The 14,254-nt window shown below is 41.6% G+C and overlaps 1 protein-coding gene across 2 annotated transcripts in view; it reads right to left on the reverse strand.

The window, feature by feature from the left end:
• Positions 1–10,978, reverse strand: part of LOC132472955 (1-phosphatidylinositol 4,5-bisphosphate phosphodiesterase beta-1-like) — a 35,618-nt gene extending 24,640 nt beyond the window's left edge. The window contains exons 1-8 of one of the 2 annotated variants that reach the window (XR_009529227.1): positions 10,350–10,978; positions 8,660–8,737; positions 7,629–7,697; positions 7,141–7,281; positions 4,536–4,615; positions 3,814–3,867; positions 3,663–3,738; positions 2,882–2,982 (exon numbers count right to left, since the gene is read on the reverse strand). Coding sequence is in view for 1 of the 2 variants with exons in the window: in XM_060072841.1 (XP_059928824.1) it covers positions 2,882–2,982; positions 3,663–3,738; positions 3,814–3,867; positions 4,536–4,615; positions 7,141–7,281; positions 7,629–7,697; positions 8,660–8,737; positions 10,350–10,448 (698 nt within the window). In the remaining variant the exon portion in view is untranslated. The remainder of the gene's footprint in view (positions 1–2,881; positions 2,983–3,662; positions 3,739–3,813; positions 3,868–4,535; positions 4,616–7,140; positions 7,282–7,628; positions 7,698–8,659; positions 8,738–10,349) is intronic. The other variant, XM_060072841.1, reaches the window with a different exon arrangement.
• Positions 10,979–14,254: the final 3,276 nt, after the last annotated feature.

Below are 14,254 nucleotides of genomic sequence, written 5' to 3' on the forward strand. Positions count from 1 at the left end.
ACCAGAGGAGGACAGAACACCTCCACCCTAGAGGAGGACACCACCACAGAGGAGAGGAGGAGGACAACAGGTCCAAACACCACCACACCAACACAGGCTCCTCCAAACTTTCACAAAGGGTTTAGGGAGAATGGTGAAAACATGGGATTTTACCCCTTTTTCCTCAGTGATAAGGCTATGGCATAGATAACTATGTTGACGATCATATAAGACAAATGACCCCTTTTAAAACACTGGCTCTTCAGCAAAGAGAGAGGTACCAGCCACCGTTTCTTATGTGTGGTATATATCCGTTAAAGTAAGGGTTGATAATATTATTTAAATCAGTATTGATCAGCAATGACTCGTGCAAAATAATTCTTTGAAGATGTGCAGTTATTTGTTACACATTTAGACTAAATAACGTGTTAATATCAATGTGATATCAGTTAATTGAATGTATATTATTTGTATGATATGACATATTTTGTATAAGCTGTGTTATAAGCTATCTGATCATAATGTAATGTATCATAATGTAATGTAAAACAGTGTGCCATCATAGTCTAACCTTTGTTTTTTATTATGTTACAGTTTGTTGGTAGCAGTGTGACATCATGATGTAACAGTGTGACATCATGATGTAACAGTGTGACATCATACTGTATGTTGCAACAGTGTGACATCATATTGTATCGCATAAAAGTGTGACATCATATTGTATGACGTAACAGTGTGACATCATAATGTGTAGCTGTGTGTTGGTGGCAGTAGCCGGGTTTACATGGACATTCAATTCTCAGTTTTAATCAGATTAAAATCCCCCAAATGATAATCAGATTAAAAACGTATAATGTAAACACCTCAAGTGATACGATTCTTCTGAATCTGATTACATTTTTAATCAGATTAAAACAGGTGGTGTAGACCGTTCTATAAACCGATCATTAGTAAAAAAAAAAAGACCCATGTGAACCTTTATCCGATCATTGTAATACATTTGTTCCTTCTTCGCATGTGCGTATGAATTCTTGCAGATCGCGCAGTAGCTGCTGGTGCCTCAGATGAGCAAGGTGACGAGCGCTAGAGTGACACGGAAAAAAATGGGATAACGTAAAAGTCTGTTAAAATAACCCAAGAATTGGACAGTAGATGAAATACACATTTTAATGTTGATTTTAAATGCTCTTATACACCTGATTACATTGCTACTTTATTCCGGTCACCAATTTATGCATTGCACGGTTTCGCTGTGCGTGCAATACAATTTTAAGTTGTTTTGTTTGTTTTCGAACTGTTTTGCCAAAGAGGTTAATGTAGCTTACAAAAACAATGGCTAGCCAATGCAATGGAACAATCACAAAAACAAATGGGAAAGCTATAAATGCTAAAAGCCAGGAAATTACGTCACAAGAGCAACTCGTGCATGTGGTGTACAAGGCATCTGGAACACACCATTACTACAAACCTTCATCCACTAGCTCCTGGTATTCTGGCGAGGAATCAAATTAAAATACATTGGCAGTACGTAATCAGACCGCTTTCTTGTTAAATAGGTCCACAGTATCATGCACTGCCGAGACTGTATCGCCGACAGCAAAGGGAAAAAAGAGTATGGACAGAAGTATTTTAAGAAGCGCTTCAGCCATGTTTTGATGGCCATCAGTCTATCAAAACTCATCGTCTTCTTTTCATTTCAGTTTAGGTTACTTGTTTCTTGTCAAAATACTGTTGTGATCTGATTATACGATTGAAAACATGTAAACACGGAACAGATGCAGATCTCTTTATTTGACGCTCATGTAAACAGTTCGGTTGGATTCTTTTAATCTTCTTAAATTTAATCGGATTGAAAAAAAAATTCCATGTGAACCTAGCTAGTGTGACATCATGTTGTGTAACAGTGTGTTAGCAGTAGTGTGACATCATGTTGTGTAACAGTGTGTTGGGAGCAGTGTGACATCATAGTGTATGATGTACAGGGCCGGATTATCCATAAGGGCACTTGGGCCCGTGCAGGGGGAACCAACCATTGACAACCAGCTTCAAAAATATATATCTTATTTTTTTATATTATTCACTTGAAATTGTTGACAGACCATACATTACTCATTTATGAATATTAATTTCACAAAAATAACAATAATATTATTAATAATAATAAATAAATAAAGATGACCACATTCATTACCCCTCCCCGATCTGTCAGAATGTAGTTGGTCCACAAGTGTGCGCAATTGCGCAAACGCTTAGCTTGATAAATAGGAGACCACGATTATGACAAATGTTTTGGGATAGCATACTAACCAGGTTCAAAGCAACTACTAAGACTTCGTAAACGCATGACATAACTTTAGACAATGCATAACGTCTGTTAGAGTCACAGCACTCTTATGTGTTGAAATGTGAGAAGCATGAAAATGCTGTTTGAGATATTGAAGGAGGAGGAGACCAAAAGAAAGAGAATTGATTTTGACATTTTGAATTGAGTGCTGTGCTTTTGAATTGATAGATATTTTGAATTGAGACATTTGAATATATTGTTTACTGATCATATGCCTACATGTATGTAGTAAGACAAGCTATTAAATAACATTTGAGAAAAATCCCCTCACTTGTGTCTGATATCAGGCCGGGGGACAGCACGTGATGGGGTTGGGGGGGGGGGGGGGGGGGGGGTTTAGTTGAGAAATATTAACACAAACCACATTGTGTTAATACGAGCCTGACTGTCAACAGTGTGACATCATATTGTATAATAGTGTGTTGGTGGCAATGTGACGTCATATTGTGTAACAGTGTGTTTGTGGCAGTTTGACATCATGATGTGTAACAGTGTGTTGGTGGCAGTGTGACATCATATTGTGTAACGTTGTGTTGGGCGCACACAGGGCTATCTTACTTTAGTTTGAACACACTGGTGAGTTCTGGCCGTGGACAAAGATTCTCCAGGAAGCTCCGGTAGACTTCTGGTGAAAAGTCTTCCAGTTTAATACTGTCACCCTTTCAGAAATGTAAAACATACATATCAATCTCAATACAAGATGTATACTACACATTTGTTATATTTTCATATGTAAATGCAGGTAGGCTTAACAATGACAATTGTCAGAGCTGTTTAGCGTAACATGTAATACTCAAATCAAAAATGATATAACTTCCCTTACTTATTACTAGTTAATAGGCTTTTATATACATTAGTCAGCTCCCTTCCTCTGTCCAATAAAAGGTGTGATGCTAGTTAGCATTTGCATCTCCACTGTGGACTAGAGGTCTGACACTGGGGCCCAGTGGAACGCCTGATCTCTTTATTGTGTAGAATCCTTATGCAGCGTTGCATTCTTTATTTTCACTTCCCCCAAAGTGTTGAGCAAATTAAGAGAGGTAACTTAACCTCTCTGACCATGGCTGGCTTAACAGGAGTCTACACGGCAGTTACTCCCCTTTATCGTTGTTATTATCAGACTTAAATCCGGATGTTTCCACCTAGGATTTACGTTTCCCGATGACATTCATGTTCACCCCATTGTTTCACAGAAGATACTTGGCAAATCCTCCCAATGTGCCTTCCCATGGTCACGATCCATTAAACCAAATGCTTTGCCGCTAGAAGTGTCTTCCAAGAGCCAAGTTTGTATCCCTAACTCTGATGTTGTGCATGTGATAGTACGTTGGGTATGTACCCGTCCGAAGGGCAGCCTGCTGCTCTCCAGGGCGGTCTCCACCCTCTTCCTGTCTGAGGAGAACAGCCGGACGATGCTGCAAACAAGTGGACACGTCAGCCAATCAGGAAAAAGGTCAATGGACGCCATCAAGAATGGAACAGGAACTCACTTCTTGATGGGGATTCTGCCTTCGGCGTTAGGCTGGAGGCTCAGCTTCACGTATCTGAATGTAAGGAAGTCAACATATTTTACAGGCCAAATTTGTAGTTATTATACTACAACGCTCCCATTTGTGTTTCAGATTTAGGATTTTAAAGGATGATATCATGCCTTTTCGACTTTTCCCTTTGCTTTAGACTGTTATTTGACGTATGCATACATGTTTTACGTCTGCTAAGCTAGAAAAATCTATGTCCGAGGCAGGGGGAGTATTCGTGCCCTCTGAGAACGCCCCTCAAAAAGTGTGCTCATTTGTGACGTCAGACTGTGCAGTGGGAGGAGCTGAAGTGCAGAAGTCAGAAGTGAATAATAAGGGGTATTTTTAAGGCATGTAACCCCTATTATAGTAGTCCCAATTATTAACCCTAAAAAAGCATGATATGGGATCTTTAAGGCTGATACGTTAGTATTTTAGTAGACCCTCCCCATAAGGAAAAAAAGGCCCATATTGCCCATACCTTTCCAGTCATAATGTGGCATTTTCCTCTGCATAAATATTTTCATATATTTAATACATTCGATCATATAACAGGGACTTTTTGCTGTCTGCATGCTAATCCAAAGTAAGACCCAGGCAAAGTGAAACCAGCCTGCATGCGCAAATGTGAGCATTAGTAGCTCAGTGTGTGTCCCTGCATGTTTGTGTTTGTGTTCTTGTGTGATTATACTCACGCCTTGAGGAGGCTTTGGTCTCTATTGAGATTGTGGCTCAGAAGGTTGGAAGACAGAGCAAAGAGTTCCTCACACCACATCTTCAGAGATGACAAACACATAGGGCCCTATATTAACAGTCTGAAACGCACGTGAGAAGCGCCAAACGCAAGTAGCTTTGTAGGAGGTTCTACGGCGTTACGATTATACGGGCGGATAAATGAGCCTTGCGCCAGACTCAAATCTAAAAGGGTTGCCCTGAAGTAGCCCAATTACCCATAGGTATGGTTTGGGCGTAACGTGCAATAAACCAATGAGAGTGCAATCTCCCATCCCCTTAAGAGCCATGAGAGCATTTGAACCTGACTAGTTGATATTTTGACAGCGCATTTGCAGTCTCCGATGAGACAGATGCATGTCCACATGAATTTCAAACTTCAAATGGCTCAGTTAAAGACCAAATGGACTGTATTATGCGTTACGTGATTAGTTTGCGTTTCTTTAAACAGATGGATGCACACACGCGCGCCCGCATTCATTCATTCATTCATTTACACATAGGCCCACACACACGCGCGCCCGCCTACATTCATTCATTCTTTTTTCCACTAACTTGCGGTAAAACCATTTCTCAAGATCAAATACTCATCAATCCCATAATTGATGGGCTTTTACACAATGTCTGTGTCAAGAAAATATGTTTGCTGTACGGTGTTTGCAGATGCATTGATTTAAAAGTAGGCCTACACCTTATAACCGCTGTATCAGCTGTTCTCTCCCAAATAATTTAACCAACGTTATCACTTACCCTAAAACGAGATTTTGGTTTTGAAGGCTGGGATATAGCCTCCTTTGCTTGAGTTTATTGTTATTATTATTGTTATTATGATTATTATGATTATTATTATTATTTTAACGCATGGCATAGCCTACTACAGTGTTCATTCATGCAGCCCATGTGAAAAAATCATAATATTTCAATTAGGCAAATCGTTTGCATGTTTGTGCTATAGCCTACCGAAAAATACCGAAAAATACCTGTCTAAGTGCACTAGCGGCTAGTGCACTTAGACAGGTATTTTTCGGGTCAGAACAATCTCATTAATAATGAATGTACAGAGAAGGATTCACAAATGTATTTTGTGATTTATATATAAATTACTCCTTCTCACAAATACAATTCAATGCACACACAAATGGATATCTGTATGTATAAATGTAAAATAAATCCATTAACCAAAATAAGTTTCACTAACACATTTCTGATCCACACACAAATGTGTCTTGTTTTAAATAAATGTAATATAAATCCATAAATATATTAATTAAAAAAATATTTGCAATGTTGAATGTTGTAACATTTATATACAAACTGTTAAACATGAACTAACAAGACGCTTTTCATTTGTGAACTTGTTTGCATTTGTGTGTGAACTGGACTGTATTTATGTGTGGATTTTTGAGACTCTCCTGGGCCCTGTACCACGAAGCTCGCTTAGAGGGTTAGCGCGCCACAAATCATAATCTGTCGCTGTGCAAGTTTTGTCGAATTTGTCGCGCCACAACAAGATAACCACCATTGCATGTCTTTACCTTTTGGGGAAGAGGGAGAGACATCGGACGACCCGACGCAGTATATTCATAATATTGTGATGACCACGGAAGAGGCAGTGAATGAAGTATTGAATAGACAGAGATTTATTAGATGGGCCTACCTAATAAACCGTTGGAACACACAAGACCGCAAACATAGCAACGCCGGTAAACAAATCCCGAGAAGCCAAATCCTTATGTGAGCTCCCCGCGCTACGGTCATCCGGAGGCGAATAGAGCTTTCAGCCGTGATATTATATATACAAATATTATATAATATACTATTATATTATATTTAGAGATCCGGGAGTCGCAAATGGCAACATTGACTTTCTCCTCCATGCTGCAGTTCACCCCGGACAGCACTGCACTGAGTTTGACGGTTGAACGCTGATTGGCTGTTACGTTACACATGTGACTCAGTGGCCACGCTGTTGAACGCTGATTTGCTGTCATCACGCGAAATTCGCGTCAAAGTTGAATATTTCCACTCGAGCGAATTTGTTGCGCCACAAATCCTCGTGAACGCGATTACCTGTGCACGGCGAAAGTGTGGCGCGACAAATCAAAACTTGTCGCCGGTTTTCTCTCGCCAAAAATTCGCCCGATACGCGTCTATAAGTTCACTTTGTATGGGATCCTGTTGCCCCGTCGCGTTTGGTGTGAACGCACAGTAACGCGTGTAACGCGTCTACGCGCCTACACCAATGGTTCCCTATGCAAAAATGAAGATTTTCAACGCCAACGCGCGTGCAGTGTGGCCGTACCTTTAGACTCACATCCTCACCAGTTCCATGCTTGTACACATCACATCATTATGTATCCTTATCTGTCACTCTGAGAATATTTATAACTATGGTCAATATCATCATTCACATCATAGTTGAGAATTTCATACCTAATTGTCATAAATTAAAAGATTTATGAAAATTTTTGTATTTTTTCCCCCCTTCATCATCATCATCATCATCATCATCATCTCCATCCCCATCACCCTCCTTGTCTCAGATTAAACTTGACGAGTCTCTGGCACCTTGGCCTCGTCCTCTTGCGATGCGATGAAGTTCAGCTGGTTGACGTTAACGAGGTCTGAAGCCGTAACCACGGTGACCATGCGGTTCTCCAGCCGACCAACCAGGTTCCCAACATCGAGCAGCTCACGCAGCTTGGCCTCCTATTTGATAACAAATAGTAAATAGACTGCAATTATATTGTGCTTTCCTAACCACTTGCCACACAAAGCGCTTTACAATATTGCTTATCATTCACCCATTCATCCAAACATTCACACACCGACGGCAGAGTCAACCATCAAGACGACATCCAGCTCGTCAGGAGCAGTTAGGGTATCTGTCTTGCTCACGGACACCTCGACAGTCGATCGAACTAGCAACATACCGGTTACCAGCCAACCCGCCTACCTCCTGAGCCACATGGTGCCTAATGCGATAACACATTGTTCTTATTGGCCCTGATGTTGTGGACAGACCAGCAATGGAGAAGGGGGCGGGCTCCGGGTACCTTTGGGGTTCGGGTGCTGCGGCCGGTCCTGACGTCCTTCACCAGAGTCAGGTCCAGGAGCTCTGTCTCCTGAGGACCACAAGGAGTCAGAGTGCTGCTGCAGTGCTCACCTAAAGCTGAGACCAGGAGAACACTATCTCCTGGTCTCTGTCTCTCTCTCTCTCTCTCTCCCACACACCCACACACACACACACACACACACACACACACACACACACACACACACACACACCCACACACACACACACACAAGCACGCAAGCACGCACACGCGCAGACACACGTACACACACACAATCACATACACACACACACACACACACACACATGCACAAGCTCTCACACACACACACACACGCACACACGCACACACACACACACATACATACACAAGCACGCCAGCACGCACACACGCGTACAAACACACAATCACATACACGCACACACACGCGCACACACACACACACACTTACTCCCACATGCTCACACACACACGCTCACATACACATGCTCACACATACAGACACACACACAGACACACACACAGACACACAAACACACACATGTTGATCTGACAGGTTAAATGCTTCCTCCGCCCCCTGTACGGGAGAAAGGCCCCCTGGAGAGACATTGGCTATATATTTGTAGATGTGTGTTACCATCTGTGTATGTACATGTGTGCGGATATATGGTATGATGCACTCGCTCTTATTCACACTGTATTTACACATTTAGTGTTTTCTAATGATGCCTTTGTTATACCGATAATATATATCTAATGAGCGCTCTTGATAAATTATGCAGAGAAGGTGTTGGTGGTCTGGCACTGAGGAAAGGCCTCAGTGCCAGAAAGAGGCAGTAAAACCAACTGGATGTATTATATATATACACATATATATAGATACATATATATATATATATATATATATATATATATATATATATATATATATATATATATATATATATATATATATATATATATATATATATAATAATTATTATCAGGATGTATACATATATTTGTGTTACCTTGTTGTGGTCGGTCCAGTACAGGTAGAACCCGTGTGGATCCACTTGGAGGGTGACGGGGGCCAAGGTTGACAGGTCCTGGTCAGAGAGGGGAGGGGCACAGGCTGGGTTTGAAATTTAATTGAAGCAACAACATATACACATATGTCACAGCCGTACTTTGCATATATCTAGTTGTCATGACAACAGGTCATCCAAGTTAACCACCCCTCGATATATATTATAGTGTATTACTCGGGAAATGAGGACTGTCATAAACCCGCAGAACCCCCACCGCCCCCCCCCCCCGCTACCTACCTACACACACACACACACACACACACACACACACACACACACACACACACACACACACACACACACACACACACACACACACACACACACACACACACACACACACACACACACACACACACACACATTATTCTCATTTTACTAGGTCAGCCAATGATGGCCAGATGATATTACCAAATCCAAAATCAAATGCTTTAAAGAGAACAGTTATTTATCGTGCCATCAATCATTGGAATAATTGCCCATTGAATATACGTCATTTTAATAGCAAATTCTCTTTCAAATACCGTTTGAGATTTTTTTTTTTTTTAATTTGTGAGTAGGGAACGAACATACCTACTGTATGAATGCAATGATTGTAATACCCATGAATGTAATAACTTTATCTGAATAATTTGTTGTTGATGATGTTGATAATGATTTGCTCCTTTTACATTATCATTGTCACCTGAATTATGATTTGTATCTTGTGTATTGTTATGTTTTGTGCCTTTATGTGTGGACCCTAGGAAGACCAGCTCGTCCCACTTTGGTGACAGCTAATGGGGATCCTTTTAAACAATGAACAGCAATAATAAACACACACACACACACACACACACACACACACACACACACTCAAACACACACACACACGCACACACACATACCCACGCTCACACACAAACACACTCATGCCGCACACACATACACGCATGCACTTACGTACGCAAGCAGGTACACACACACAAACACACACACACACACACACACATACACACACACACACATACACACAAATGCAAGCACCAAATAATGTTATTGTCCGAGCATGTTCACCTAATCATGCTCATCATTGCAGACCAAAATATCTGTTCCTTCACGAGCACATCAGCCTGTTAAGGTGGTCGCAACCATGGCAGTTTCCATAGCAACTGTTGGGCACATTTCTCCTTTCCAAAGCACTGCACTTCAGCATAACCACACACACACACACACGCACACACACACACACACACAAAGACACACTCACTCACACACACACACACACACACACACACACACACACACACACACACACACACACACACACACACACACACACACACACACACACACACACACACACACACACACACACACACACAAACAGTAACAGGTAGAAAATTACCCAACTATCGGTTTCAGCAACACGTTCTCCTCTTTACTTTCTTACTTTTTGTGTTTCAGAATGTAAATCAACCAATACAAAAACAGAGTCAATGCTTAAAAAAATGAAAATATGTCACGGCAACACAACCCTGGACACATCCTCTCCATCCGCTGTCTCTCCTCAGTGTATGATGGAGAACCATTGGCCCAAAACAAAAAATACAACAGCCTCACTCCAGCCAGTGTCTCTCTCTCTACTCACGTCGTCCCATTTGGTGAAGTTGCTTCCATTCCTCAGCGCGCTGCAGACGCAGGGGGTCTGGAGTTTCAGAGCATGGACCCCCGGCTGAGCGCTCGCCATCCTCTCTCATACAGGAGAACACCTGTACGCACCTGTGTGCTAGCCGCCGCCTGTTGAGTCGTGTTGAGTCCCTTGCTGTTGAGTCTCGGCTGGTTTACAGCGCAGAGCGTCCGGAACAGACGTGACACACCGCAGCTCCGCAGCACGCTCCTGAAGCAGCTCCTGGAGCAGCTCCTCGCGACTGGTTGCTCTTCAGGCTTGTTGCCGTGTTTCTCCTCTCGCTCTCTCTCTCTGCTCACTCTTTCTTCTCCTATTCTCCTCTTAATGTTTGGATCCGCCCCCTCCCTGGGCGTCTGCTTTCCTTTCTTTCCTTTCAATCTCTTCCTCCGTGTTTCTCTAATGTGTGTGTCTCTCTCCTCATCCGTGTGTCATTTCTCTCCTCTCCTGACACACTCTTCTTTTGCTGGTGCTGCGTCTCTCAGAGATGGCTTTAAACAGATGCTCCGAGATGTGTGTGTGTGTGTGTGTGTGTGTGTGTGTGTGTGTGTGTGTGTGTGTATGTGTGTGTGTGTGTGTATGTGTCTGTGTGTGTGCATGCGTCTACTGCCTCCACAAATTGACTCATCGATGACATGCGCACAACACAGCTGCCTCCCACGGATGGGGGAGGAGAGGAGAGTAAGAATAGGAAATACAGAAAGAGAGCAGGAAAGATACAGCGAGGGAGAGTGGGAGAGAGGGATAGGAAGAGGTCAGGAGAGTAGGTAGAAGATGAAAGAGCGAGGGAGATTAAAAGATAGAGAGACAGGAATGAAAGAACCTTGTTAGAGAGAGAGAGAGAGAGAGAGAGAGAGAGAGAGAGAGAGAGAGAGAGAGAGAGAGAGAGAGAGAGAGAGAGAGAGAGAGAGAGAGAGAGAGAGAGAGAGAGAGAGAGAGAGAGAGAGAGAGGAGCTAAGGGGAGTGTGGAGATATAGAGTGGGTGTTTGAACATGGAGTGAGTTAGGTTTAAAAATGAAATACAGGGAAACAGTCGCATGACGACAGTTAAGAACATTCCTCACTCAGTGTAACTACTGATGGCGTACTATGTGAATACATATACACTAGCAGGATTTGAAGAACTGGTAGCCAATAGATGCAATCATGCAAGCATTCTGATGGAGCATACAGACAATTACAATACTAGAAACATATTGTACATGCATGTGTGTGTAGGGGTGTTGGGTAAAACACCCACACTTACAGTTAACATCTCTCTTGGATGATCGGTTGAAAGAAATTCAACCATGGAAACAGCATATAAGTGTTGTTAGACCATACCAAACCATACCCAACCAAACAATACCAAGACCTATCAAACCATACCCTACCAAACAATACAAAACCATACCAAACCATACCAAGCCCTACCGAACCATACCATACCATACCTACCAAACCATACCAAACCATACCAAACCCTACCATATCAAACCATACCCTAACAAACCATACCCTACCAAACCATACCAAACCCTACCTTATCAAACCCTACCATATCAAACCTTACCCTACCAAACCATACCCTACCAAACCATACCAAACCCTACCTTATCAAACCCTACCATATCAAACCTTACCCTACCAAACCATACCCTACCAAACCAAGCCCTACCAAACCATACCAAATCCTACCAAACCTTACCAAACCTAACAAACCCTACCAAAACTATGCAAAAACCCTACCGAACCATACCAAACCAAACCATACCATACCATACCATACAATCCATACCAGACCATACCAAACCATACCCTACCAAACCTTACCAGACCATACAAAACCCTACCGCACCAAACCCTACCATACCAAACCCTACCAAACCAAACCATACCATACCGAACCATAACATAGCATACCAAACCATACGTCTCCAAACCAAACCAAACCTCTCCAAACCATACCACACCAAACCAAACCAAAACATACTAATACTTATACCCAAAAGTCCTGCTGCATGACACTTGAGGCACTTCCAGCCTTTAAATATAGTTTATAAATAAATATATATAATATGTTTATAATGCACGATATAAGAGCTCAAACCGAAGACTTAACTACTAAATACACGCACAAATGTTTTTATAGAATGTCCCTGTTATGTGTTGTATGTAAATGTGACGTGTGATGTGCCTTGTCCCTGTTACATGTTATATTTGCTTCAGAACAGGAACCTGCTGGAAATCAGCTATTTTACTGAGACAGGCCAATTTTAAATTGTAACTTTGTTACTTTTTATACTTTCCTGTATAATAAATATAAAATAAAAATAAATACATTTTCATAACACATATCACACGATTACCATGAAAATCTCTAATCACAATTTCATGCATTACATGTTTTGTAAATCATACAGAGATTATATCTAACTAGGGAACTCTTCTGGTTTGGCTTTGACCCCATTCTTTAATATTAACAAAACATTTAGCACTTTGGGAAATCATTAGTTTGAGCAATGTGTTTCTTTCCACTGTTGTTTATTGTGTGAATGCCTGCTTGTTCCTTTTGCAGTGGTAAATTGAATTGCCCTTTTTGAAGAGACACCTATGACAACAAGCACTTGATTTAGTGGAAATGCTTTCCATGAGCAGGTGAATGCAAGGGCATAAAAGGCCTTTAGCGAGTGGTGCCCAGCATGGCCTCATATGACTCCTGCTTATGCACCACTCTCCCACTCTCCATCTCCCTGCTCCGTGATCACAATCCACAATACGTGTCTACACTCAACATGCATTAGCCACAATGTGTTACAATAGCCTTTTTTTTTTTAGGATGCAGCAGTATCACATATGCTCAACTACACGCCAGTATGGTCAGGTCTGGTGTGGTTTGGTATGGAGTGATATGGTGTGGTGTTATAAGGCTTGGTTTGGTAGAGTTTGGTATCCTTGGTGTGGTTTGGTATGGTCTGGTGTGGTCTGGTGTGTTTTGGTATGGTCTGATGTGGTCTAGTGTGGTTTGGTATGGTCTGGTGTGGTCTGGTGTGTTTTGGTATGGTCTGATGTGGTCTAGTGTGGTTTGGTATGGTCTGGTGTGGTCTGGTGTGTTTTGGTATGGTCTGATGTGGTCTAGTGTGGTTTGGTATGGTCTGGTGTGGTCTGGTGTGTTATGGTGTGGTTTGGTATGGAGTTAAATGGTGTGGTGCTGTAAGGCTTAGTCTGGTACTGTTTGGTATGGTTGGGTATTGTTTGGTTTGGTGTGGTTTGGTCTGATATGGTTTGGTATGGTTTGGAGTGGTATAGTCTGGTAGGGTTTGGTATGGTATCGTCCAGTTTGATTAGTATGGTATGGATAAGCTCTGAATGGAAAGGTATGGTTGGGTATGATGTGTTTTGGAATGGACTGGTATGGTTTGGCGTGGTTGGGTATAATATGTTTTGGAATGGACTTGTATGGTTTGGTTGTTCAATCCAAGGCTGGGTTATTAAATCCATGAAGTTAGAAGGCTTAAGTTAGGTCTTCTGGGTGAGCTAATCTATAGTGAGGACTGTATAAGCTTTGCTTGTTATTTATTTGTTACATTTAAAGGCTGGAAATCCCTGAAGTACTATTGCAGCAGTACCGAGTAATTAGAAGTAATAAAAAGTAAGGTATATACTTAAGATGAGCTCACACAAAAAACTGTACTAACTGTTAAAATGTCTTAAATACTTTGCTTGTTTACTTATGCTTTCTCAGTATCGTGTTAATAATTAATAATTGATTGTGATTTCTTATTGTGGAGCAATGTTTATAACCCTGATTTCAGTAGGAATTCATTGTTTACTTCATTAAGGCCTCAAAGTTATTAGCCATTTACTGTTTTATCAACATCTGATTGATC

Source organism: Gadus macrocephalus, chromosome 15 (assembly GCF_031168955.1).
Source record: "Gadus macrocephalus chromosome 15, ASM3116895v1".
In the NCBI taxonomy this organism is placed as follows: Eukaryota; Metazoa; Chordata; class Actinopteri; order Gadiformes; family Gadidae; genus Gadus; species Gadus macrocephalus.